At 38.3% G+C, this 27,591-nt stretch overlaps 1 protein-coding gene across 1 annotated transcript; it reads left to right on the top strand.

Annotated features, from left to right (window-relative positions):
- Positions 1 to 81: 81 nt before the first annotated feature.
- LOC306880644 (centrosomal protein of 170 kDa protein B-like) lies at positions 82 to 27,591 on the top strand (the record flags this gene model as incomplete). The annotated part of the gene is made up of 19 exons (XM_079434293.1): positions 82 to 186; positions 14,021 to 14,110; positions 14,533 to 14,608; positions 14,755 to 14,816; positions 14,922 to 15,036; positions 16,501 to 16,617; positions 16,715 to 17,218; positions 18,543 to 19,642; positions 19,974 to 20,138; positions 20,259 to 20,385; positions 20,502 to 22,193; positions 22,342 to 22,567; positions 22,699 to 22,858; positions 23,162 to 23,200; positions 23,678 to 23,809; positions 23,977 to 24,065; positions 24,933 to 25,026; positions 25,120 to 25,171; positions 25,259 to 27,591. 19 exons carry the CDS (start codon positions 82 to 84, stop codon positions 25,432 to 25,434), a joined length of 5,121 nt encoding a protein of 1,706 aa, XP_079290419.1. The 3' UTR covers positions 25,435 to 27,591.

Genomic DNA, 27,591 nt, shown 5'->3' with positions numbered 1-27,591 from the left:
TTTATCCTTAACATTTGTGTTCATGTTATGTTTTTGTGATTTATGTCACAGGATGCAAAAGGGTTTCTCTAAAAAACAAAGATGAGCGTGACATCGTGGTTCCTGGTCAGCAGTTCTGGTACCCGTCACCGTCTGCCACGGGAAATGATCTTTGTTGGCCGGGAGGACTGCGAGCTAATGCTGCAGGTAGGATTTTCATTTGCACTTCCATTGTAATGTAAAAGAAATAAAAAAGTGTGTCTTTACCACATTTGTGAATGCACCAGGAACTGTTGCCTAGCAAGTATAAGTTTATAGTACAAAATAATTATGTTGAATATTGAATATAAATATCATCTTCTGTAAGAAACAGACAAAATGGTCTACAAAGCCATTCTTGCCACTCTATTAAAGTGATAACCAATGATTAATCCGTTTGAATTCAACACACCTCACTTACAACATTATTTGTTAACAATAAAGGCTCTTAAGATAGGTGAAACCAGATTAAATAGCCCCGATAATTTAAATTGAAGTGTCAAGGTAAACTGTACAAAATGGTAAAAACAAGCATTTCAATCCACACAGCACCGCTATTTACCATGCATTTACTAACACTGTAGAAACATGGAATGATGGTATTTATTACTAATGTCACTATAAGTATAGGCTACATATATTAAATATTGGGTAATATAAAGGCAATAAGTCATATTATTTCAATAATTAAGAGCCTGTAATATAAAGGCATATTAATATTGTTAAATGCATTTGCAGTATATTCAAAAATATCTGTTATTTGTTTCTGTCCTTTATTTATTATTAAATAATTAATTTATTCCAATTGCCCTAAGGCAGCAATAGGTTTATGGGGGAATGTGTGGGCCAGATGAATTTTAGCCCAAGTCCAGCCCTGATGATACAATGCAAACAAGCCTGCACTGGCCCTTTACAGGCCCACTTAGGCCTGCCAGCGCAGGGCCCCTGAAAATTTTCTCATTGGCAAAACATTGGCCTCTTAGCACTGGCCCTGCACGGGCAGCCCTCACTTAGCCTCCAGGAAGCCTAAGCACTGTTTTATTGAAAATAATAAAGTTTGAAGCTACCGTTATGGAGATAATTGCTTGCTTTAGTTTGGCTCTTGACCCTTGACTTCTTAAGTTTTTCTCTGGCTGCTGTTTCTGAAACACATTTGTTATAACAAAAGTTGCAAGAAAAAAAATGATTTGATGATTCAGTCATCACGTACTGGCCTGGTTCCCTGATTTCACCCAGAGTTTGATTTCTGAGGACATTATAGTAGCCCTAGAATACAACTGCATGAAATTTTGTCTTTGTTTTAGTGTTGTGAACTTTTAAGTCGTTATGCAGAAATTATTTGGATGGGATCATGTAGACACAGCGTATGAACTTCAACAATGGTGACAGTCAATGAAATATTCAGATCAACTCTGAACATCACAAAACAAGCTTTTTGTTGATTGTCACCATTGTTGAGGTTCATACGCTGAATCTTGATGTCTGTGTGAGATCCTGTCCAAGTAATTTCTGCAGTGGTATTCTAAAGCTAATATAAAGTGAATTTATTAACCTAAATAATGTTTTCAGAGATCAGCCTGGATTAGATCAGTGAATCAGGACACTACATGATGACTGAATCATCAATAAGTAACCATCATCATCTGATCAGTTTGTCTTCTCACAACTTTTGCTATAACAAATTTACTTCAGAAACACATAACTATAACAGCCAGAGAAACATTACAGTTAAGAAGTCAAGCATCAAGAGCCGAACTAAAGCAAGCGCGTACCTCCATAAGGGTGACTTCAAACTTTATTATTTTCAATAAAACAGCGCTTGGGCTTCCTGGAGGCTAAGTGAGGGCTGCCCGTGCAGGGCCAGTGCTAAGAGGCCAACGTGATGATACTACCTTTCCTAATATCTTTGACAGAAAAGCGAGATTCGAAATCGGCAGTGGTGGAAAGAGTACTGAAAAAATATACTCAAGTAAACCATGACCTTCCAAAAAATGTAGTGTGAGTAGAGTAAAAGTACTTGTCCAAAAAACTAAGAGTAAAAGAGTAGCCTATTTAAAAGTAATCATGAGTATTGCATAGTGAGTACTGAGCTGTGGATTCTTCCCCGTCATAAATGCTGTACACTGCAATTTATACATTTAAAAAACAGTGTACATTCTGTAATTCACATTATCTCACATTATAAACAAATCAAAATAGCACAGAAACAGTATTCAGTTGAAGAAAAGATGAAAGTTATTCTCAGTACAATCATCCCCATTTAAATCATAAAGTTTGAAAAATAGATTTAAAATCATGTGTAATGCCACTGAGACAGCATGCTGTTGTTGCACATAAAATATTAATGTTTAGAATAGTGCAAATACAAACACCATTAGAAACTCATAGTTCAGCATCACGGGAGTTAACACTGTACGCAATACCCGCAACCTCACACCCAATTTCAGGCCGTGTAGATAGGCAAGCATATATACAAATCATTTAGTAAGCAGAAATCCAAAATTTACCTTAACGTATTAGAGGAAGATGGGACTGAATTGATGCTTGAAGAATGCACTTCCAGCAGCCATGATAAACAGCAGTTGGCAGTTAAAATTTTCTATGCACAATTTTATTTGACGAAAGTCACGAGACCAATTACTATCTCTCTATCCAGTCACATTAATGGATAAAAATACAATTAAAATAAGCATGTAACGACCACAAACGGAGGAAAATAGCGGCGTAAAAGTACCGATACATCACTTAAAATGTACTCAAGTAAAAGTACACAATTTTTAAACTACTCAAAAAAGTACAATTAAATATATACACACTAAATTACTGTAACGTGAGTATTTGTAATTCGTAACTTCACTCACCTGGAGATCGGTCTGTAATTAATTAATTCTTTGAGGTCAAGTTGTGTTTTAATAACAGCCAGTTCGAGGCTTAATAACAGCCAATTTGAAGGGTTTTGGGACATATCCTTACGACAATGATGAGTTAATAATACTCAGAAGATGATCTATTACTTCTGGAAGCAACTTTTTTAGGAGCTTAGATGGAACAGGGTCTAAAATACAGGTTGTTGGTTTAGATGATTTAACAAGTTTATACAATTCTTCATTTCCAATAGAAGAGAATGAGTGGAATTGTTCCTCAGGGGATCTATAGCGTATTATATGATGGAATACTGTGGCTGACTGCTGCATATAATTTTATCTCTAATAGTTTCGATATTGGAAGTAAAGTAGTTCATAAAGTCCTTACTACTGTGCTGCTGGGTAATGTCTGCAACTGCTGATGTTTTTTTTTTGTCAATTTAGTCAATAATTTAGTATATTTAGCCAATTGAATAAATACTTGGGGCTGTTTGTTTTCTTCTAAAAGAGACGTAAAATAAGCAGATCTAGCAGTTTTAAGGCTTTCCTGTAGGAGAGAGTATTTTCCCGCCAAGCAATACGAAATACCTGTAATTTTGTTTTTCTCCAGCTGCGCTCCATTTTCCGGGCTGCTCTCTTTGGCCCGAGTGTGCTCATTATACCACAGTGTTGGACTCTTTTCCTTAATCTTCCTTAAGCGTAAAGGAGCAACCGTATCTAAAGTGCTAGAAAAGAGAGAGTTCATAGTTTCTGTTACATCATCAAACTGTTCTGAGCTATTGGATATGCTGAGGAAATTACATAAATCAGGAAGATTATTTACAAAGCAGTCTTTTGTGGTCAAGGTGATGGTTCTACCATATTTGTAACAAGGAGTAGGCTTTACAGCTGTCACAAACTAGATATCGTTTATGGATTCTGATATATCTCTGACGCCCCTGTCGCTGTTGACTGATCTCTGCCTGTTTGACCCTGTCTTATCAATAAAGCTGCAAATGGATCCCTCTGCCTCAGACCCCTCATTACAACAGCTTTATCTATATGGAATATACACGAAACTTGATAACGATCTGAGATATCATCGCTCTGCTGCAAAATTTCAGCGCCGCTGACATCCATATGACAGTATTAAATCTAGAGTATGATTTCGACAATCAGTAGTTCCTGACATGTGTTGTTAAACACCAATAGAGTTTAGAATGTCTATAAATGCTGATCCCAATGCATCTTTTTCATTATCAACATGGATATTAAAATCACCAACAATTAGGACTTTATCTGCAGCCAGCACTAACTCAGATAGAAAATCAGCAAATTCTTTTATAAAGTCTATATGGTGCCCTGGTGGCCTGTATACAGTAGCCAGTACAAACATCACAGGGGATTTATCATTAAGACTTGATATGTGTGCGAACATGGTGCTGGTTCATGTTTGGAGCACGGGAGAATATGAAATATGTTCACATAAACTTGAAACACGCTTGCTCCGGTCTGGATATGAACTAAGATCCGCGCAGTACGTGTTATTTAAACCCACTGCGGTGTTCCGCGCTGAAACCGCTCTCTCATGCGCTTTTGTTGTCACGTGTTGTCATATTAAATATTGATGCGGTCACGTTCACAGAAATGAACTGACAGCGCGAAGCTTTTTCATGAGATTTGAATTGTCCACTGTAAGACGACCTCATGCATAATACAGTGCAGTTATTGGATGGTAAGAGTTCATTCTCATGAATAATACTGAGAATAGCTCGGAAAACTGATGGCGTTGAGCGTACTCATTAGCCATGGCAGCCAATCACCACTTCAGATTAACGCATATACGTCACGAGCAGGCTCAACTTTCCTTTTTGAAACAGAAAATGGGAGATGGGAGACCAGATTGTGTCAGTAAAGGTCTACTGGTGTGAGCCGAAACATTTTATTAAATATTTATTAAATACCCTTTAGAGGTTTTGCCAGTCAACGACTATTACAGTATACAACATAATATGCATGTTGTGAAGTTGTGGAGTGTAGAACTAATGTTGCAAGTTTCAGTTGTATGATTTGTCATGATGCAATGAAACATACCAGATTGTGCGGATGACATTTTTGGTCATGCCAAGTGGTCATACCAAATTTGCACTCATTATTCCCAGGCTATAATTCAATAAATCACTATGTGTCAGGTATTATTAGATATTATATTATTAGATGGGCTATGTTATATTATTAGAAGGGCTATATTATTAAATGTTATTTTAGTGGGTTTTAGTGAAAATGGCCAGATGAAAGGAGTCAAGTCAAGTCACCTTTATTTATATAGCGCTTTTAACAATACAAATTGTCAAAGCAACTTTCCAATATCAAAACAGGTCAAAAACAAAATAGTGTCAATAATGTAAAATGAAAAGATGAAACACTCAATTTTCAGTTAAAGGCATTTCATTATTGAATTCAGTGATGTCATTGTGCAGATCAGTTTGTTTTTTTGTTTGTTTTATTTGACAAAATTTAAAACATAATACAAAAAAGCCCAAAAAGAACTAGTTCATACACATTTCAAAACTGTCGAGGATAAAATACACAAAAAAGCCTTCGGCTTATTTCCAATGTGGTCCTCGGTATCTTAAAAAATGGATGAACAAATCATAAATAGAGTGCAATCCACATCAAGTTCAGAAACTCACCACACAACTTCAAAACATCAATGATAAAACAGCCACTTTTTAACTTCCCTTCTAAAAATACTATCAACTTGTATCTCTTGCATACACCCAGGTAATTTATTCCAAGCAACAGAGCTAGTATATAAAAAAAACCTTAAACCTACAAGGACAAATATCATTATTACTTGCCTCTCTTACAAATACATAATATTCTAACAGATACTTTGGAACCATTTTCTTTATTATCTTAAACACCATCACTAGTTTTAAAAAAGTTACCCTTTTTTCGACTTTTAAAAAACTAATTTTCCTATAATGTTCCTCTCGCAAATGCATCAGTGGATGTACTTTCAAAATAACCCTACACAACTTATTTTGAGCAGTCTGCAATTTATTTTTTAATTTCTTTGAAATACCGCCATACCAAAAAACTGCAGCATAATCAAAGTGTGACTGCACTAATGCACCAGCCACCATTTTTAGAGTTTCAGTATGTAAGAAAGCCGCCTGTCTTGCTAAAAATTTTATTCGATTACAAATTTTTGAGTGTGCTAAAGCGGCCATCTTTTCTCCTGTCAAATTACTGTCCAAAACACAACCCAAATATTTTACTTCTCGTTTAGGTGTAATAATTTGATCTCCAACCTTTACCTCTAATCTCAAGCATTTTTTTTCAATTTAACAGCTGAACCAAATAATATAACTTCAGTTTTCCCCAAATGTAAAGACAGTTTATTATGGTAAAACCCCTTCAATCTCTCTACTTAATTCATTTTCAATATCGTCCCTTCCTCTCATGAGAGACAATTATTGCTGCATCGTCTGCATATAATAAAAGCTTATTTGAACAGGCCATTTTTAAATCATTAATATATAATAAAAAAGTAAAGGACCTAATACACTCCCTTGTGGAATCCCATATGAAATGTTCAAACAATCCGAAAACACCCCATTTAAATCTACTATTTGACACCTATTTTCAAGGTAAGACTTAATCCATTTACAGGCCATATTACAAACACCCATCACTTTAACTTTTAAAAACAGAATACTGTGATCGACTTTATCAAACGCTTTTTGCAGATCTAACAGTACCATCCCACTTAACTTCATTTTATCCATTTCTTTCCTTATATAATCCGTTAAATATAAAATTGTTGTCTCAGTGGAGTGTTTTCTCCTAAAACCAGATTGAAACTCATACAATATATTATGTTTAAGAAGATAGTCTTCAATCTGCTCAAAAATAATCTTTTCCATCACTTTTTATAAAGCACTCAGAATTGACACCGGCCTATAATTATTACACTCAAACCTACTACCTTTTTTAAAAAGGGGAATAACTCTTGCTTGTTTTAACTCATTAGGAACCTAATGCTGGGTACACACCACAAGATAATTGGGCTGATTTGGGGCCAGTTTCTTTCCGACAATCCTAGGTAATGTCCTGATTATTTTGGTGGATCTAAAGATTATCTTATCAGATTTTCCTGTGGTGTGTTAAGAGTGACTGAATCTGCTCGTAAGAACGCCGGCGGCGCCCCGATCGCGAATCCTGATGTGTGGTGGGAACCCCAAGGACAAATGCGCAAACAATGTTGAGACTATCATGTGAAATGAAACTATATCCAATCAGAAAGCGAACTGACAGAAGACGGAAGCATAACAAACGCAGTCATGGCGCAGCACAAAAGGATTTGGACACTATCATTGCAATTTCTTCCTGCCATTACCAAAGACTCGGACTTTGCCATTACTTTAAAGCCTTAAATCTATTCTTTGAATAATTTGTAATTATTTATACTTGTTTAAGGAAATCCAATTTTATTATTGCTTTTCCTTTTTTTATTTTATTTATTTTTTATTGTTTTTTGTTTATTATTGTAATTGATGTCCAGAGATTTCACAGTCGGGACTCTGGTTGAAAAGCTGTTGGTGTGTGGTGTGCTTTCTTTGTCACATCGCAGCACACCACACACTATATGAGCAAAACAGTTAAATATAGGATTTTTTTGTCCTCATGTTTGTGGTTTCTTACATTTTGAAGATCTTATAAGATTTTAAAAATCTTTTAGTGTGTACCCAGCATTACCTTGACAAATTTAAAGTGCCATTGGGTAATTTCTTAAAAACGTTACTCTCCTTTACTTTAGTAAACAAAAAAACTCCCAGCATAATAATGCATTTAGCTCCTTAACTAATTTATCATTAAATATAACAATTTGTGCTGGAAGCTCATTTACCAATTTTTCTGCAACCGTTGTGAAAAAATCTATTAAAATGATTTGCTACCTTCATCTGATCAGATATCAAACATTAACAAACAGTACTTTTCTATATGTATCTCTGCGTCCAATATTGAGTCATCCAACCATGTTTTACTGCAACCAAACAGAGACACGTTGGATTCCTGACATAAATGCCACAATTCATTTATCTTTGGAAGCAGACTCCTAACTTTGAGATGAACCATGTGCAATCCCTTCAAAGTACCGGTGTCCCTCATTTCGTTGATCTCCGAAGAAATTTGATCCTGTGAAAGCTGCGCGCCATCCTCAACAGACCCAGCTCTGGGCCTCGGTGGCCTCGAAGTCCTGCCACCTTCCTCAGATGTAGAGAGCCCATCCACCACACCATATTCCATTCGAATTACATCTCTTGTTTCAAAACAAGCAAGCAAATCTCTCCAGCAATCTGCTATAGAACTCCATTCTACGGCAATTTCCGAATTCCGACATTGCTCGACTCGGGGTCTCATATCAAAATCGCCCGAAATAATACCTTCAAAATCCCTCGATACAGGCCCAGGACATTGATGAATATCTTCTGACAAAAGGAGACACATCATTATAATCACCCAGTCACTTAAATGCCTTTTCATTTTTCCGCTGCGTCGTTGTTTCCTTGAACAGTTAATCCAAACAACACTCTTCCCAAAACCAAGATGTTTATATCCACACCGTGTTTGTTTTTCTTCTCTCCCAATATTAAAAGAAAATTCGTCCACTTCCACTCAAACGATTAAAAAGAGTATGCAATAGTGAGAAAATGAACAGCGATATTAACACTCCACACCTGCCTGCTGCCATCTTTGATTATCCAGTTCAGTTTCAATAGTATCTGTGCAATCAAGTCGACGATATCGCTGGAAATTAAGTGTCCCCAACTAAGCAAGCCAGAGGCGACAGCGGCAAGGAACCAAAACTCCATTGGTGACAGAATGGAGAAAAAACCTTGGGAGAAACCAGGCTCAGTCGGGGGGCCAGTTCTCCTCTGGCCAGACGAACCAGCAGTTCAATTTCAACTACAGCAAAGTTAGATTGTGTAAAGGACTCATCTGGTTCCCAAGGTCTTGTCCTGATGGCCGTCTAGGTGACAAGGTCTTCAATGGGGATCTGTCTCTGGGGCTCATCTAGGTGTCCTAATCTCCGCTGATGTTCAGGGCTGTAGAGGTCGTCTCTAGGTGCTGATCCACCTTTTGATCTGGATACGGACTGGATCCGGGTGACTGCAGTGACCATCTGATCTGGACACGGATGGATCGGGTGGCTATGGTGATCTCAGAATAAGAAAGGAACAGACGAATATTAGCATAGATGGCATTTTTCTTACGATGTAACAAGTACATCGGGTGTTCTGGGAAGTGTTCCCGGTTCTGGTTGACCTAATTAATGCAGCCTAACAATCCTTTAACGGATTTGAATATTACAAGCGTATAGAGTGGTGGAACTATGATGTCACTTTGTAGTCGAAAACCCAGAAGCGAGTTAGCATTTTAGCACTTCCGGTTCCATCGTCCCAGAGTCTATGGGTTTTTTGAATGGGATTTTGGTTAAATCTCTTAAATAAGGTCCGTGGTTCACACAGGCTCAAGATACTTTCCATTTTTTTCTATGACATAAAACACACCAGTTACACCCCACTCGTGATTTTTTTAAACTGTTACGTTTCTTAAAAAAGACGGTTGCCAACAATTTGCTAAATGGGACTACAGGCGCTGTCGGAGACATTAAACATCATCACGCCGAACAGTTTATGAATTTACAGTATTTTCCACTTGTAGTATAATTTGTAATTCAATTAATTGTAGAATAACCAACGAATAGTTTCCAGCATTTTATATTGTTGTTCGACAATGTTTTTTTGTTTTTCCCCGAAATGTGACACGTCTTCGGAGAGAAGATGCTCATTTTATCGTTTACTGATGCGGAGACTCTGGGTTCATACTATAAGGTAAACCCATATTACGATTATTACATGTAAACACCTAATTTGCCAGCTTTACGTGGTGAAAGTGAAACTTTAATGATGCATAGTGCTTAAAGCCACATTAAAATCAGATGTTTACAGCCACGTGAAACTGTTAGAAAGCATATAGATAGAGGATTTCCTAGAAGCAATGATAAAATAACATTTTGTGTAACCACCCTAAAAAAATTATAGCTGAAATGCGGTACTTTGTTCACTAAAATAAGTTTGATCTTACCATATCCAAAAACTTGCTCACTCTGCTGTTATTTAATAGATTAAATGCATTCGAATTGTATTGAATAGTATGTGGAGACACATAAAATATTCATATTAATCAAGGATTTATTGACTTTTAATGCGCCTTATTTCAAAATGTACAGAAATACGTGCTTTCAAATGTCCTTTAATTAAGATTATTTCATTCTTTCACTATAATATTTATTACTAATGTCTCATTTCATTTTTAGTTTGGCTCTAGTTTTGTATTTATTTCAGTTTATATGAAAAGGTTCATGTAGCGTGGATTAAAATTCATATACAGCGTAAATCCTTTTCACTGAACATGTTAAAAATAAGTTTGAAAAAGTTGTCGGGAGCACGGTGGTGGTGATGTTAAAGGCGAGCGACCGTGGTGCTGTAGTTCGTTTATAGCCTAAGTTTAGCTTTTTAGGCTTCAAAATTCGCCAAAGTTATATTATTTTGTGAAGATTATCTTGACAAAACGTGTTTCATGAACTATGATTGAACACAGAACTTATTTTTTTGCGATAATCCAAAAGCCTATGGAAAAATCCTATTGGCTTTTTGTCGAGGGAACCAGTGCGATGCTAACAGCCGATCCGCCAACAAAATGACGTCATAGCTCCCCCACTCTATTAGTGTATTATATGTAATATGATACCTCTTCATTCACTGCTACGAATTGATGGCGGTCAGATAAGTATGATTTGAACCATGCTAATGCACTTCCACTAATGGCAACAAAGTTTTCTAGTCTATTCAAAAGAATGTTGTGGTCGATAGTGTCGAACGCAATGCTAAGATCCAGTAGCACTAATAGAGAGATACAACCACGATCAGATGATAAGAGCAGGTCATTTGTAACTCTAATGAGAGCAGTCTCAGTACTATGATACGGTCTAAATCCTGACTGGAAATCCTCACAGATACCATTTTTTCTCTAAAGCCCGGCTCACACTGTGCGATTTTGGCCACGATTTGATCGTCTGAGACAAATTTTGAAAATCCTAAAATCCTAAAAGATTCCTATAATCCTAGGCTAAAATCGGTTGTCTAGATCGCTGGTTTGACATGTTCACCGACAGCCGATTAATGGCCGTTGCGATCAATTTTTTCCTTCAATTAAATTCTGGCAGTGTCAGAAGATTTCAGACACTTTCCTGCAGTGTGACATCTCCTACGACGACCGTCAAACCAAGAACCAATAGGAGCACTGAACTTGATGACGCAATTAGCATGACAACTTCAAACCATTCATTATTTGTAGAAAAAAACAATATATGTACAAAGTAAAGTTTACTTAAAGTTTATTTATTAAGGGGCAGGATGTTTAAACTCGAATAACAAAATTACCTCAAGTTCGCTCTGTAGAACTGGAAGTCATAAAGTCCTCTTTTGCCCAGCCATGACTTGCTCCACACACGTCGTCTTTTTCGTTTTTTTTTTCATCAAGGCATGTAATTAATAAAACTAACGCTACACGTTGCTGTTGTTTGCTAGCTGCCATTATAGCGAGAGAACGCGGGTCACGTATTGATGACGTAAAACTCCGGACAAGTCTTCTTGAGTACGTCCGTTTAAAAAAAAAAAAAAAAAAAAAAGTACGTCCGTTTTTGTCTCGTCTTGACTGTCTGACATTAAGACAACTGAGATCCTACAGTCTGACATGGGGATCATGTTCGTACAGTGTGACAAGCAACAATCGCAAAAGACTATTAAAAATCGCACAGTGTGAGCCCGGCTTAAGAAGGAATACAATTGTGAGGATAATACCTTTTCTAGTATCTTTGACAGAAAAGGGAGATTCGAGATTGGTCTGTAATTAACTAGATCCTTGGGGTTGTGGTTTTTTAATGAGAGGCTTAATAACAGCCAATTTAAAGGTTTTGGGGACATATCCTAATGACAAATACAAATTAATAATAGCCAAAAGAGGATATAGCTCCTCTTTTAGTAGTTTAGATGGAATAGGGTCGAACATACATGTTGTTGGTTTAGCTGATTTAACAAGTTTATACAATTCTTCCTCTACTATAGTAGAGAATGAGTGGAACTGTTCCTCAGGGGATCTATAGTGCACTATCTGATGCGATACTGTAGCTGACGGCGGCATGGCTACAATTTGATCTCTAATAGTATCGATCTTGGAAGTAAAGTAGTTCATAAAGTCGTTACTGCTGTACTGTTGGGAAATGTCAACACCTGTTGATGCTTTATTTTTTGTTAATTTTGCCACTGTATTGAATAAATACCTGGGGTTATGTTTGTTTTCTTCTAAAAGAGACGAAAAGTAATCAGATCTAGCAGATTTTTACGCTTTTCTGTAGCATAGGGTACTTTCCCGCCAAGCAATACGAAATACCTCTAGTTTAGTTTTCCTCCAGCTGCGCTCCATTTTCCGGGCTGCCATGTGATAATATTAAATCTAGAGTATGATTTCGACAATGAGTAGGTCCTGACACATGTTATCTAACCCCAATAGAGTTCAGAATGTCTATGAATGCTGATCCTAATGCATCTTTTTCATTATCAACGTGGATATTAAAATCACCAATGATTAAGACTTTATCTGCAGCCAGCACTAACTCTGATTAAAATTAAATTTTAATACCTTAACAAAATGTGTATTCTTCCTCTCAATATAACATACTCCTCATGTTTTGAGTGTTTAACTGAACCTGAAGTGTCATTAAAAGTAAAGATGCAGAGTACTTAGCATGACTCCAATGACAGACACTTTGTCTTCTCTGCATAATTAGGCCAGGGTCCGTCCCCCTCCACTAACATCTGAGTGTGGGCAAGAGCCAAGAGAAAGGGTTTTTTTCCATAACTGAACAGGGTCTTGCAGAGTCAGCAGACACAAGTCCCTATATTTCTATGAGACATCACCTTCAGCGAACGAAGGGTTTATTAGTTTTCTCTCCTGTACCTTACTCCAGTTTAGACTTTTGACCCACTGTAAGTCTCTGTAACCCACAGGGGTATAATCTTGAATAACCATGACAACCCCTGTGGACATCAGAAAAAAAAGTGTCTGTGTGTGGGTGGGTGGGGGGGGGGGGGGGGGGGGTGTTAAAGCTCCATATGAGACTCCAAATTAAGTAGTTTACTTGCTAAAGTATTAGTTTACTTGCTAAAGTAAAGCATTGCCGATCATACTCAGGGTTGTTCTAATTTGTTGTCAGTTCTGGTCAGCCAATCTTCCTTATAGGACACCCTTCCAAAGGGAGGAATATACACTATTTACTTAAGATTTAGTTGAGCTTTGCTCCTACCAATCTGTTCATATGTGGTACCAAATGAACAAGTTGAGGAATCTGTTAACCAGGCAATGCAAGGAACTATGTAAACAGTGTTGGTGCACTTAGCTTACAGCACTTTCCATAACACATTGTGTCAGTTCAGACATTTCAGAAAAAGTGGAAGGAATCATCTGACACTCTTACCTTAAAAGATTAATTAAACTATTAATTTTTATCATATTAATACAACATATTAATACTTTATTATTTGTTAATTGGGAAGTCGTGGCCTAATGATTAGAGAGTTGGACTCGTAATCCAAAGGTTGCAAGTTCAAGTCTCGGGCTGGCAGGAATTGCAGGTGGGGGGAGTGAATGTACAGAGCTCTCTCTCCACCCTCAATACTATAACTGAGGTGCCCTTGAGCAAGGCACTGAACCCCCAACTGGGCTCTGCAGCATAAATGGCTGCCCACTGCTCCGGGTGTGTGTTCACTGCTGTGTGTGTGCACTTTGGATGGGTTAATTGCAGGGCACAAATTCTGAGTATGGGTCACCATACTTCACTTGTTACTTTAGTGGCCAAGTTTTTACACACAGTATTTGCAAGCCACACACAGGTAAGATTCATGAAGCAGAAATGTGGGATTTGTTTAACAGTGAGTTGTAAATATCCAACCTATGCTAACATTATAATTTCCAGTAGAGTTAGATTCAAGAATAAGCAAGATGTAAACAAGTTTTTCTTCCTTTAGTCTCGTAGTGTGGATAAACAACATGCTGTTATCAACTATAACCCTGCCACAGATGAGCACCTTGTCAAGGATCTTGGAAGTTTAAATGGGGTAAGCAACATGTGACTGAAGCTCAGAATATAAACATGAACATATGACTGCATTTTCCAGACTACTGTGATGTTACTGTTGCAGTACAGATATCAATTAACCCTTGAATCAGACCAAGTCCCAATGACAAATGTTTTATGGTTAGAATAGGAAGCTTTCTTAAAGGGATAGTTCACTCAAAAATTCTGTCATCACTCATATCACCTCATATTGTTCTGAAACGGTATGCATTTCTTTGTTCTGCAGAACACAGAAGTAAATTATGTACTCTGAATGTTGTTAACTCTTGACAGATTTCTTGTGATGATCCTCATTTCTAAGGAACATGTTCTTATTTTCGGCTTTGCATAAAAGCAGAATAACTCTGGCATTCCTGTATCTCAAGCACATATACATTATTTGTTTTTCTTCTCCCATTTTAGACCTTTGTGAATGATTTGAGAATTCCAGACCAAACATACATAACCCTCAAGCTGTCGGACATTGTTCGTTTTGGATATGATATCCTTTTTCCTGGTTAGCTGTTCTAGGTTTTTTTTGGCATGAAACCTTGAGTTCTTGCTTAAGTTTTTCTTGATTATAGTATTGTATACATTAAAGTTTATATACATTTAAGTTATAATGTATTGACTTAACATAAAGAGCACATTCACATGTGTATATTCTTGAAAAGAGTCAACATAAAGTCCCTGAAGAAGCCCTTAAGGTATGGCTTTATCTGTTTGTGTGTGAACATGTGTCTATTTTATGTTCGATGTGATATATATTAATATATTTATTATTTTTGGTTGACTGCCCCCTGCTGTGTCAGCATGAGAAGTACACCAGTCAGCTGCAAATGGGCATAAAATCTACAGAAAGCAAGCAACAGAACCTGCAAGAGGAAAAGTCCAAATTAGAGCGCTCTGAACGCAAGAGTCTCACAGGTGAGAGTGATCAAGTATGACCAAAATCAGGAGAAAAAGATAGAGGTGAGAAAGTGATAAAACAAAATGCTTTGTAACATGGATATCTGACAATAGCATTCTATCTGTTAGTAAAGCCTTTGTTAATCTCTGTTTATCTGTAAGGCTGCAGTACAGTGGCCTGGTTTATTTGTAAACCCCTCCCAGTCGAGCGTTTGGTCAAGTGACAGATACTAAAGATAATCCTTGTGCCTTAGCCCAGCTGATGGCAATGCACTGACATGTCCACATGGCTCATGCACCTCTCATCCTGTAAAGCCAAATGCTGAAATGCTCATTAAATCCATGTGCATAAAAGTGGTGTCTAAAAGTCTGAAATCACTAGTGAATATATTCCTACACATCATATTTATTATTACATGTTATACAATTATATAAAAATATTTAAAAAATAATAATAATTTGGGGTTTTTACTGTTTAGATAAAACACTGAAGTAATAATAACAATAATTGTAATACTAATAATAGATAAACAAATATATTAGTTGTTATTATAATTATAATTAAATAATTATTTAATAATACTAAATTAATTAATAATTACTTATAATACTAATGGACAACATTTAATGTGATGTATTTAATTCCTAGATAAGCTTGCACATGGTTATTGCTTGTTCTATATGTTAACGTATATAAAGACGCTTGAGCATAAAATTCTAATAACGCTCAGTATAATAGACATTAGATTTGACATTTACATTTAGTCATTTAGCAGACGCTTTTTAGAAGCAACTTACAAATGAGGACAATGGAAGCAATCAAAATAAGAGCAAAAGAGCAATGATATGCAAGTGCTATAACAAGTCCCAGTTAGCCTAACGCAGTACATGTAGCAAGGTTTTTATTTTTTATTATATAATAAAGGTCAGGTCATTCCACCAGCAGGGAACAGTTAATGTAAAAGTCTGTGAAAGTAATTTTGTGCCTCTTTGAGATGGCACAATAAAGCGACATTCACTTGCAAAACGCAAGCTTCTAGAGGGCACATAAGTCTGAAGTAATGAATTTAGGTAAAGGGGTGCAGAGCCAGTGGTGGTTTTATAGGCAAATATTACTGCCTTGAATTTTTTGCAAGCAGCTATTGGTAGCCAGTGCAAATTAATAAACAGAGGTGTGACTTGCATCTTGTAAAAAACTTAGGCATTTCTAAAAAGGTAGAAATATATTTCCAAAAAACATACTTTTTACCCACTGAGAGAAGTGTGGAGTGTCATTCTCATTTTCTGGTATTTTGAACACTACTCATAAAACTTGATTGATAATATGAATATTCAGTATACTGGATATTCAGAAATTCTGGATACTTCAGGAATTGCTTGTTGAATAAATTGTGCTTAGCATGGTAACCAGATTTTCATCACACTTTATCCATTATACCCTCTCTCTTTCTGAGTTTTACCTGTGTAATTGTTCCTCTTCAGAGTCACCTGTACCCCGGCCAACACCACTGTATGGCCAGCCATCATGGTGGGGTGAGGAGGACTCTGGGAACAAGGAAGCACACAATGAAGTACGAAGGTCAGGTGAGAGTCATTCAGGTAAGCACTTTTCCTTCCTTACGGTCACTTTTGTGTTTTATTGAAATGGATATTTGTCTTACCATATTTACAGTTTGGTGTGGGTGTCTCTTGACAGACATCACAAAGGAGACCCTGACATCTGAGGATGAATTTAACATCTCTGTTCATGAGATCCATGACGGTCAGGCCAAGTCAGCCTACCCGTACCACAGAGAGCCCAGTTATTTTGAAATTCCAACAAAGGAGTTCCATATACAACCCAAGTCCCCAGCAACAGATTTAATCGACATCCCAACCAAAGACACCAATGTTCCTCTAATTTCTACACCTCCAGTTGTCCAGAGTCACGCTTCTTTTACTATAGAGTTTGACGACTGCATGCCAGGCAAAATTAAAATCAAGGATCATGTGACCAAGTTCTCCTCTCGTCAGCGTAGCAAACAGCAGCAGCAGCCCAGTAATTCACTGGTAGCCACACCCACAGATGTTCTGTCAGCTGAGAGCAAGGTGGCAGATTGGCTTGTGCAGAGTGATGTCAGTATAATGTGCAGGCGGCCACCGTGTGAGGATGTGTACAGCACTAAGAGTGACTTGGCGATGCATATTCGGACGCTCAAAGGTAAGAGACATCTTGCTCTAACATTAAAAATGGACTTTCTGTAAGACTCAGATTAATGCCTAATTTTCTGTGCATAATGTTCTAAAATAAATATATGCGTGCTGTATAAACACCTCATTATGTGGTTATGTTGCCTACTTTTGGTTTAAGCCTGGAATATACACTATTTACAGGCTTTTTTGCCCTGATTTTCCACCGATTTACAGTCTGGAGTCTAGTTCTCTGAAAGTCAAAGCCAGTCTGCAGATTTAAATTGACAGATTCCATAGAAAATTGTGTAGTGTATGATGGTCACAGACTCAATTTTTTAGCTTCAGACTCTAAATCCACCCAGTCGGAGGATATCAAACATGATACCAATTTTAGAGCACACAACTTCAAAGTCTGTTCGTGTATCATCCTCAGTCGTGTAGTGTATGATGGCCAATTTTCCTCTGTCACTATTTACAAAGTCAATAAGTCTATTATGCCTAGTGTTTAAAAAAATCTGTTCAGATTTTAAAAGTCGTGTAGTGTAGAGCCCTGCGCGGGACTGTTTTCTTCATCCCGCTCCCGCCCGCGCCCGCCGAATTTCTGACCATTACCGCCCGCTCCCGCAACGTGTGTGTTACACTCCCACCCGCTCCCGCAATATGTATGTCCACTCCCGCCCGCACCCGCAAAACTCTGAGAATTTATTCCCGCACGATAATAGAGATGCATTGATTTTGTGTCTTCTCCCGTCCCGCAGGAAAAAAAACGTATTGTATTGCTATTATTAAAGAGATTCATGTTTGTTTCTTTCCCTGACCTGCATGTATTCTGACGCACTGGTAGGGAAGATGAATATAGCCTGGGCTATCGGGGACATCTAAAACGCTTAGGCTACCGCGCGTTTCTTTAGACTTCAAGTACTTTGATTTTGTTGACAATGACATCATGTCGCTAGGCTACCTCCCGATCCCGCAGTGTTTTTTTTTTAGCCGCCCATTCCCGCCCGCAGCAAAGTTCAAACCGCCCGCTCCCGCGAGATTTGCGTTGGGTCCCGCGGGACCCGGCGGGTCCCAATCCCAATGCAGCCCTCTAGTGTAGTGTATTCCATGCTTTAATGACGCAGGCTAGCTGCAAACTTCAGAAAATAATTAACAAGCTACTATTCGATACTGTATTCCTGATGTTGTGTCCTGATATCTGCAGAATTCCTTATTACAGAATTGAAATACATGCTACAAAGCATGATTAATTGCATGACTTTTTATAACATTATTTTCTTTTTAATTATTTGCTTTAAGTCAATGCATTAGAATGACAACCATAATTTAAATTATATCTGTAAATGTAATAGGGCACCATCATGAAGATGGAACCCAGAGTGATTCAGAAGACCCTGTAATGAAAGGACAACGCAGCAAGTCACATCATTCCATGCATTCACAATCATCAGTACAGTCAGCTCAATCAAGGAAATCCGAATCAGTTCTGTCCCAAGAGTCTGTCTCAATGCAAAAGTTTCATCATCCCCAGTCAGTCTCTCCACACAAACACCATCAAGGAGAAATTGATGAAAGCGAGGTTCATCCTGTTCAAGAAGCCCCTTCTCCTCCCCAGGCAGAAGTTAAGCCCATTCACCCTGAGCCTTACACCCAGCAGGCCTTCATTATTGAGTTCTTTGATGATAATCCCAGAAAGAAGCGATCACAGTCCTTTACCCACAACTCTGCGCATGCTGACTCCTACTCTGCATTGAAGGCCAAACTAGAGAGACGGAAAGGTCTGGCTCATGGGGAAAGGCCTGCCTCTGTGCACGGGCATGTTCCTCCAACACAGCAAATCACTGTCCCACTGAAAGGTTCAAGCCATGGAGGTTCACAGCGATCAAGCTCACTGAAGAGAGAGAAGACAGAAGACAGTGCAACCAGCACATCTGTATTAGGGACCTCGTCTCGCTCTTCACCAGCTATCACCATTAAGCCTTTTGGGAGTGTCGGCAAGAAGTCCAAACTAGCTCAGGAATTTACCGCAGAGTTCTTGAAGGATACGGGGAAGACTTCCCCACCTCCCATGTCTGCCCCACCTGTGATGATGTCCCCATCACACACTCTTTTACCCTCCCCAGCAGAGCCATCTGCTCCCTCATCTGTATCACACCCATCTTCTCCATCCCAACTACCTGCATTATCCCAGTCTCTTCTTCCAGCAACCTCGCCTGTCTCTGTCCCTTCCCAAACCCCAGGAAGGTGTCCAATTTCTAGTGCCTCCCCACTCTGCTCAGCTGGGTCACCTGTGCCACCATTTTCACCACTGTTAATTAGTGGTGTTGAAACTAAGGGCTCAAGGGTGACACGAACTGAGGAGGAGGACAGTCTGAGTGATGCTGGTACCTACACAATTGAGACAGAGTCACAAGATAAGGAAGTGGAGGAAGCTAGAAGTATGATTGATCAGGTGACAAACCCTTTTTTCTTTTTCTTAAGAAAAGATACACACTGTATTACCATTGGTGTATACCAGAGTCAAAATTCAGAGACAGCAGGTGTAATTTGTAGATGTTAAGCTACTTTCTCCTATCCCGGTTTACTATACAGATACAATAAGTAAGCAAAGTTGAGAAGTGGAAAACTGTGGCTCTATGGCACTTTCAAAGCATTGTGCTGTTTGTTTGAGTGGTCCGAAATGTCAACTTCTGTTTCAACTGCTGGTGTGAGTTTGGGTTGGCTCCACCTGTTTGACCTCTTTGGTCTGAACAATAGAAGACATATTTGTTCCTATTTCACAGGTGTTTGGTGTTTTAGATGCACCAGAATACAGTGGTCAGACACTTGGAGTTTATAGGCCTGTGATTGATGATGAGCAACTATTCTTGAGTCATAGCCATGGTATGGCAGCTGATGTAATGTCATCATCACAGGGCCATGGTGGGGACCAAGTCATCTCACTGCAGGTATTGCAATTACATATAGCTCAGACAGCACTGCCCTCCTTCATTACTGAAATACTGTGCCCCGATTGTGTTAGTAAATAGTGAACAATTGATGAGTAATTGTTACTCTTTTTGATTTAGGCACATCCTGAAGTAGGAGGGCCTAAATGGGTCTCACGCTGGGCCAGCCTAGCAGACACTTACAGTGATCCTGGGGCTACTCAAGGATCTATGGGAATTCCACCCCAAAGTGGACCTGCAGGCAGAGGTATATTCATTGAAAACTACTAGTGGTGTTTGAGCAATTGAGCATTTCAATATAATTTTCAATTTTATGTATAGGCCAGCAAATTAATAACTATTTTCACTATTATTATTTTGAAGATGACAGTGTGACATCAATGATTAGTCAAAGCTTGGATTTCTTTGAGTCAGAGGGCAGTCAAGTTTCCAGGACCAGACGACTACTTCCTCAGGTTCCACCTGGAGAAAAACTGGAGAACACAACCCCCAATATCTTGATTCAGCATGAATCAAACATGGACCATGAGCCACCAGAGAAAGGTTCCCGAGCACCACAGCAGCAGGACTGCACTCAGAGGCTACGTGTCCAAGACGATGTGGACCCAGACAGTCTGAGTGACACTAGCCGTTCAGATGACAGCTCTATCCTTGATAGGAGTGGAAGGAGCCAAGGAAAGAGAGGAACTACAATACATTCACCTTCTGAAAATGTTAACCATTCCAGAGGGTTAAGAGAGTTGCCAACACCCACTCCTAAACCCACCTCATTTTATATTGGTTCTGAGGATGGTTCATGCAAGTCAGATGTGTCCAAAAGTCCAGTTCTTTCACAGCCAGAGAGAGACTCCTCTCCCAAGATACCTCCAACAACTGTCTTGATACGACATTTGAGTGGCCATGAGTCTAGGCGTCCAGTGAAGCCTAACTCATCAGCCCCAAATCTTCAGACGCATAACAGGGATGTGGTGCCCACCAAAGAGACCTCAACGTCATTTGTTCGACAGGAGAGTTTTACCAAAGATAGGCCAAGTGATAACATTCAAGTCAAGAAACTGCCACATATCTCTAGTCATCCTGCTTTGAGAAGCTTGGATACTGAGGAAGCCGTTCGAGATACATTTCCCTATCCTAAGGAAGCAGAGAAATCTTTGACATCACCAGAAGAAAAGTTACCTGAATCTAGTCAACGATCAAAAAAAGGAAGCTGTCCTGCACAAGAGGACTCCCTGTCTGGTGATTCAGATGTTGATACCTCCAGTACTGTAAGCATAATCAGCAATAAAAATGCTCCTGTCAGTGCAAATAAGAAGCACACATCTGCAGGTGATATGCGTAAAGAGAAGTCATCTTCCGGATTACAAGACAAAGCACGACAACCTACAGCTCGTGAACGACTATCAGAAAAACGCAGAAATCATACCCCTGCTGATAATACCAGTAAAGCTGAACTAAGTCGTCGGCTACAGCTTCGTCGCAGTGCTGGTAACCGTGGTTCTTTAGACCTTTCGGATAATCAGCATGGTCAACAGCTGTGGCATGAAGCTGCGGCTTCTGATCATGAGTCAAGTTCACGACCCAACAGTCGCAAAAAACTCACTGCACCCGTGCAGAAGGAGGACCCTAATAAGACGGCCAAAGGAAGCCAGCAGATGCTGACCCGGTCCAATAGCCTTTCAGCCCCGAGACCAACCCGTGCTTCCATGCTCCGCCGAGCTCGACTAGGTGAGGCCTCTGACAATGAGGGTACGGAGACAGATCATGCATCTCAGAGCTCCGACCATAGTAAGACTCCTGCTGAGGGAAAGAAACTGTCAAGACTGGACATTCTTGCCATGCCGCGGAAACGCACTAGATCCTTCACTGTTCCAAGTGACAATGAGTCCACCTCAAGCAAGCATGGCATTTCTAACCGTCCTACAGAAGCAAATAGCAGTGTGAGGAAAGGGGCTTCAAGTGAGGTGAGGCAGGGTACCAGCAAAGGGGCTGCATCAGTAGGGAAGCACTCCACCACTCGTACCCGTTCTAACCATGTTAAACACAGTAGCACAACTGGTGAGTATCTTAAATCTCAGAGATATTCTCTACCTACAGTTCCTCTACAGACCACTAGAATTGAATAACATTGCCATTTTTCAGTATCACTTGTAATTTGATGTTTTGTTTAGAAATGTTAATTTCCCTTTTTTGTTTGCAATTTGAGGTTCCCACCGCAGACAAAAGGATTCAGAATATTCCTCTACCTCAGAGGAGGAGTTTGAGACCAATTCCAAACATAAACGCTCTCATGCCTCAGCTTCAACTCAGACACAGACACCACAGAAGACCATTCAAATGAGGCTAAAATGTGGCTCTTTGGAAACGGAAGAGGACGAAACTCAGAATGAACACTTTCAGAACTGGTCTACTCATAGTGCAGAAATTGCCAGGTTATTTAACTTTTGTTGTTGTTGTGGTGTGATATGCTAATTATGTGTAATATGTGTAATACGCTTTAGTTAGTTTGTGAGTAATTCATTTTTTTTTTTTATCATTTTACATATCTACTTACCTCCTTTAGGCTGAGTCAAGATCTGGCCAAAGATCTCGCCATCCTCGCGCGTGAAATCCATGATGTTGCAGGGGATGGTGACTCCCAGACATCGCCAGGCATGGGAGCTGCCACATCCCCAGGCTCCGTGCCCAATACCCCAGCATCCACTATCTCGACCAGAGAGGAGGTGCACCTAAAGTTTGCTTGCTTGGTTAAATGACATCCCATCATATACATTGACCCATTCCATTACTTTTTTTAATATAAAGCAGAACATGCAGCAAATCTTTATATTTTCCTTATTAGCAAAAGGAGAAAAAATGTAGATAAAATATAGGTAAGCAAGCCTGTTTGGTTTGGAGTCTTGGGTTGCTATACCATGGTACACCTCATAATAATTATATTGTGTCCCAAAAAGGACTACGACTGAGGTAAACGTTTTTGTTTAATCTTGCATACGTTTTGTTGTATATTTTTCTCTTTTGTGCAGAGACCATATGCATCATTACAGAGGTTCCTGTTACCTCAGGTGCTGAATTCATCACTCATTATTACCAAGCGGTGTCCAAAATTAATTAAATAACTTTCTCTGTGAGCCAGTATCGATGTACTAACAACCGTGAAATGTCCAGCTTCGAAACCTGTTGTTTAAACTTCTGCCTTTTTTGTGCATGATGGAATTCCCTAATGCATGGAAACTCACTTCCAAATTCACTCCTAAGGCTGTATGTTCACAAAACAGGTTATGTTCACATTAAAAATATTTTCCAGATGTATATTGAAGAAACTAGGATCAAAGTTGCTGTGCTGACTGTGAACATAGAACCCTTTTCTATTCACCATTGAATTAGCATGATCACACAGATATCTTCCCAGAGATTTACTCCTGGAAGCCTCCATTGTAATCTGAGCTCAGAGATATTTGTCTCTTAACATCAAATTTAACCTGCCATTGTCATGTCCACGTGTTCTTACTGGTGCTTTCCCTACCCTGATTAATCTGCAGCTGGTACAGCATATACCCGAGGCAAGTCTGAACTATCAAAAGGTTCCTCCAGGCTCAACTAGTCCAATAGACCAGGACTCAAATATGAACGACCATGACAGTTCCAGACGGCGTCCCTGGAACCGCGAAGAGGTCAAATTTGGTCAAATCCTTTGCTCATTACACTAATAAACTGATCCATTAGTCATTTACTCAGGGTGTAATAGCCTGCATAGCCAATGGCAGTGCCTCAGAAACTGTATAGAAAAAATGTAATTACATAATTTCTAATTTTAATCTTTGATTTTCTTTAATTGCAGGTCATTTTGGACAATCTTATGTTAAACCCTGTCTCCCAGCTCTCCCAGGCTATCAGAGAGAACACGGAGCAACTAGCAGAGAAAATGAAGTATGAAGAAAAAATTTCATATTTAAAAACAAACTTTGGGTGGGACATCTTGAAGGGATTGTCCTTTCTTTTTTTAAAGGTCATTAGGCTGTATTTACAACATGTCTACAAACTACTTGTTAGCTGTTACAAGGGGACATTTGAAGAATGGAGTCTCATCCTAGAGAAAATGTGACCCTGGATGACAAAACCAGTCATGAGGATAAATTTTTTGAAATTGAGATTTATATATCATCTGAAAGCTGCATAAATAAGCTTTCCACTGATGTATGGTTTGTTAGGATTGGACAATATTTTGCCGAGATACAACTATTATCTAATATCTGGAATCTGAGGGTGCAAAAAAATCTAAATACTTTAGAAATTATAAATACTCTATATACTCTAAATACAAAAGATAATTGCCTTTAAAGTTGTGCAAATTAAGTCCTTAGCAATGCTTATTACTAATCCAAAATTAAGTTTGAATATATTTACGTTAGTAAATTTACAAAATATCTTCTTGGAACATGATCTTTACTTAATAGCCTAATGATTTTTGGTTTAAAAGAAAAATCTATAATTTTGACCCATACAGTGTATTTTTGGCTATTGCTACAAATATACCCATGCTACTTATGACTGGTTTTGTGGTCCGGGGACACATTTGTAAAAAATGTATTTGTATAGAAAATTTGTATAGCCCAGGATAAGTCATCAGTATTTTTGGTTAATTTTACACTAGCATATACAGTAGATAGTTTCAAGACTCGATTGATTAGATCTTTAAAACAAAGAACTAGCACTAATGTCCAGATGTTTTGTCTGTTTAGTCTCAAATAATAATTAATAATATTAAAAAAAAAAAAAATATTATGTCTCTTTTAGAGCTCTGTTTCATAACAAGACAGAGGTTTGGGAGGAAATAGAGGCAAAAATCAATGCTGAAAATGAGGTTCCCATCCTTAAGACATCTAATAAGGTACATTTCTTTCAATGTAATTTCCAAAGACCAAACATTAATTTCAGAAATGTTTCTTTATTTTGTAATATATTTTCCTCACTTTGCAAGCAGGAAATCTCATCCATTCTCCAAGAACTGCGAAGAGTCCAGAGACAACTTGAGGGTGAGTTTATTAGCAATAGATTTTTTTAAACATGTATATTACACATTGTGGTCCTTCCACTGGTGTTTTATCTTTGTCATACCACAGTGATCAACACTATTGTTGAACCTGGAGGAATCCTCAAGATTCACCCAATAGGAACTTCTCCCGGGGGAAAGACCAAATCTGCTTCCAAGGAGTTTACCAGCCCTTCTTCTGCTAATGCCAATGCAAGTGCAAAGCGAGGTCCCAGGGGGCCCGAGGGAGGTCGATATGTAGTATAAGCTTGCTTTGCAAAAAAAAAAAAAAAACACAATCATGTACTGCACATCTCTTTAGAAACTGCCATATTTGTGGCACATCTGTAAAAGTATTGTGAGACTGTTAGTGGTGCAAATATGTGGCATATGCTTTCTCAAAGACTGCGGACACACTTCACAAGCTAAAGCAGGTGTAAACATTGTTCTTTTCAACAGTTGTAATCTGTGGCTTGTTTGAATGATTGTCCATATGCCAAGTTGTCAATCATGATTGAGTGAATGTGTGGGTGTGTTACTGTATTCCTGTACCATGTCTGTTGTGGTCTCATTGATTGAAAACCATGAGAAAACGTAGCATTCAATCCGTGTTCATGGTCAATCATGCAGTGCACTTGGCTGCTACAAATCTTTAGCATGAAAAAAATGGGTGAATACACAATACTAAATAAGTGCTTGCCTTCAACAGGGGCACAGCCATTAGCTTGCTTTGCAGAAAAAAAGATTCATGAGCTGTTTTCAATATAATGCTATCAAAGATAAGAATCAAATATTGGTGCTTCTAAGAATATGGCTACTGTTGAATTCCCAGACATAGCAAGTTAAAATGTTAAAAAGTAAGCAACCCTTGGCATAGATTGTTTCTTTTTTTTGTTTTTGTTTTGCAACTACACCACATATGTCTGCCGTGTCTGGGTGTTTGTTTATGCGTGTAAGCGAGTGCTAGATTATGTAGAATCATGTGTGATGCTGTGAAATATTGTTGCTGTGTGTTACAGGTGAAAACTTGAAAAACGGGTTACCATCACCCTGCCCCTATATATTATGCTTTTATGATTGTATGCAACAAAATGATTGTTTTTAATTTAGGATGACATAAAACTATCACTGGAGCAATCAAAAAGCAGCTGGATGTAACAGGTTATCGCCCTCACATTTTCACCATGTATTCTTTAAATGTCATATACTCTATGTATTTGTGATTTTGAATGTTTTAAAAGCATCAAAATGATGTTGAGATATCCTTTAAAAGAGAATGAAATCTAGAACAATATGTCACACAAATATTTAATTTAGAAGATTGCACATATATTAGCAGGGTAAGACTACTTATTAGCAGGGTAAGATACCCCTTGAGGCAAGATGATTTTTCTCTTGACCATAGATGCCACAAAATGTCATCTCAACACAATTGATTTTCTATGCTCTTCTTAAAATCACTACCTAAAATTATATCACTGGGATAAGAGCCTCCTCCCACAATTGGCCCCAAGCAGCATATTGTTACTAATGTTTTCAATTTAATACATGAATGTTTGTTTATTAATTCCATGAATTCGACGTACATTTCAGAGCTCTTTGCTTCTCATTAAAACCTTTTGGCTGAGTGAAATCATTCAGTTTGAATTTATAGTGTCGCTGTAATGACATATCTTCAATTAAAATATGGGCAACAAAATATGTAAATATTCATATGCTGTATAATGTAGTAAATGCACATTGTTCTTAAGGGTGGCATCTTACCCATCTTACCCTAACTATTTTAGCTTGAGACTGGCCAGTATAGAGTTATTGTGACATCCAGTACCTTATGATGACAAAAATGTGAATGTGCAGTGAATCATACAAACTACATACAAGGACATCTTTCTGTCTACCAGGGTACCATCAACACATTCAGTTATTTAGTAAACAACATGTTAGGATTGTACTTGTTTTGTGACTGTAATTGTGATCTTCCATTACAGCCATATTTTTTTTTTTTACCATTTAATGTTAAAAAGTCTTTGCAATCCTGGTGTTGAGGTAATGTTTCTAAATATGTGCACTAAGAAATTATTGTACACAGCATTAGTTTTATGGTTTAGCAGCTCACCATCAAACAGTTTGCTTTAGTTTTGGCTGTGTGTTATGGATGGTTTGATGTATGTATCAAATGCAAATGAGATAATTATTTTGGAATTATTGCATGTGTGCCATATGTAACGTAGGTGAGCCAAAGCTAGGACTTGTGTACAGCTGTGTGTGTGTTCACTTATAGAGCAGTACTGATGAACAACTAACATTTATAAAGCCTAGTAATTGCACACAAGGTGCAATTGGATGTTTTGTGCTGGAGTACTTATGCTCTCCTCATGTATTTCTAAATTTACTCTTATTTTCTTTGTCACCCACAATACAAGG

The sequence above is a fragment of the Barbus barbus genome (assembly GCF_936440315.1).
Source record: "Barbus barbus genome assembly, chromosome: 14".
Lineage (NCBI taxonomy): Eukaryota > Metazoa > Chordata > Actinopteri > Cypriniformes > Cyprinidae > Barbus > Barbus barbus.
The sequence above is the reverse complement of the archived record's forward strand: the minus strand, read 5'-3'. Positions and strand labels throughout refer to the sequence as shown.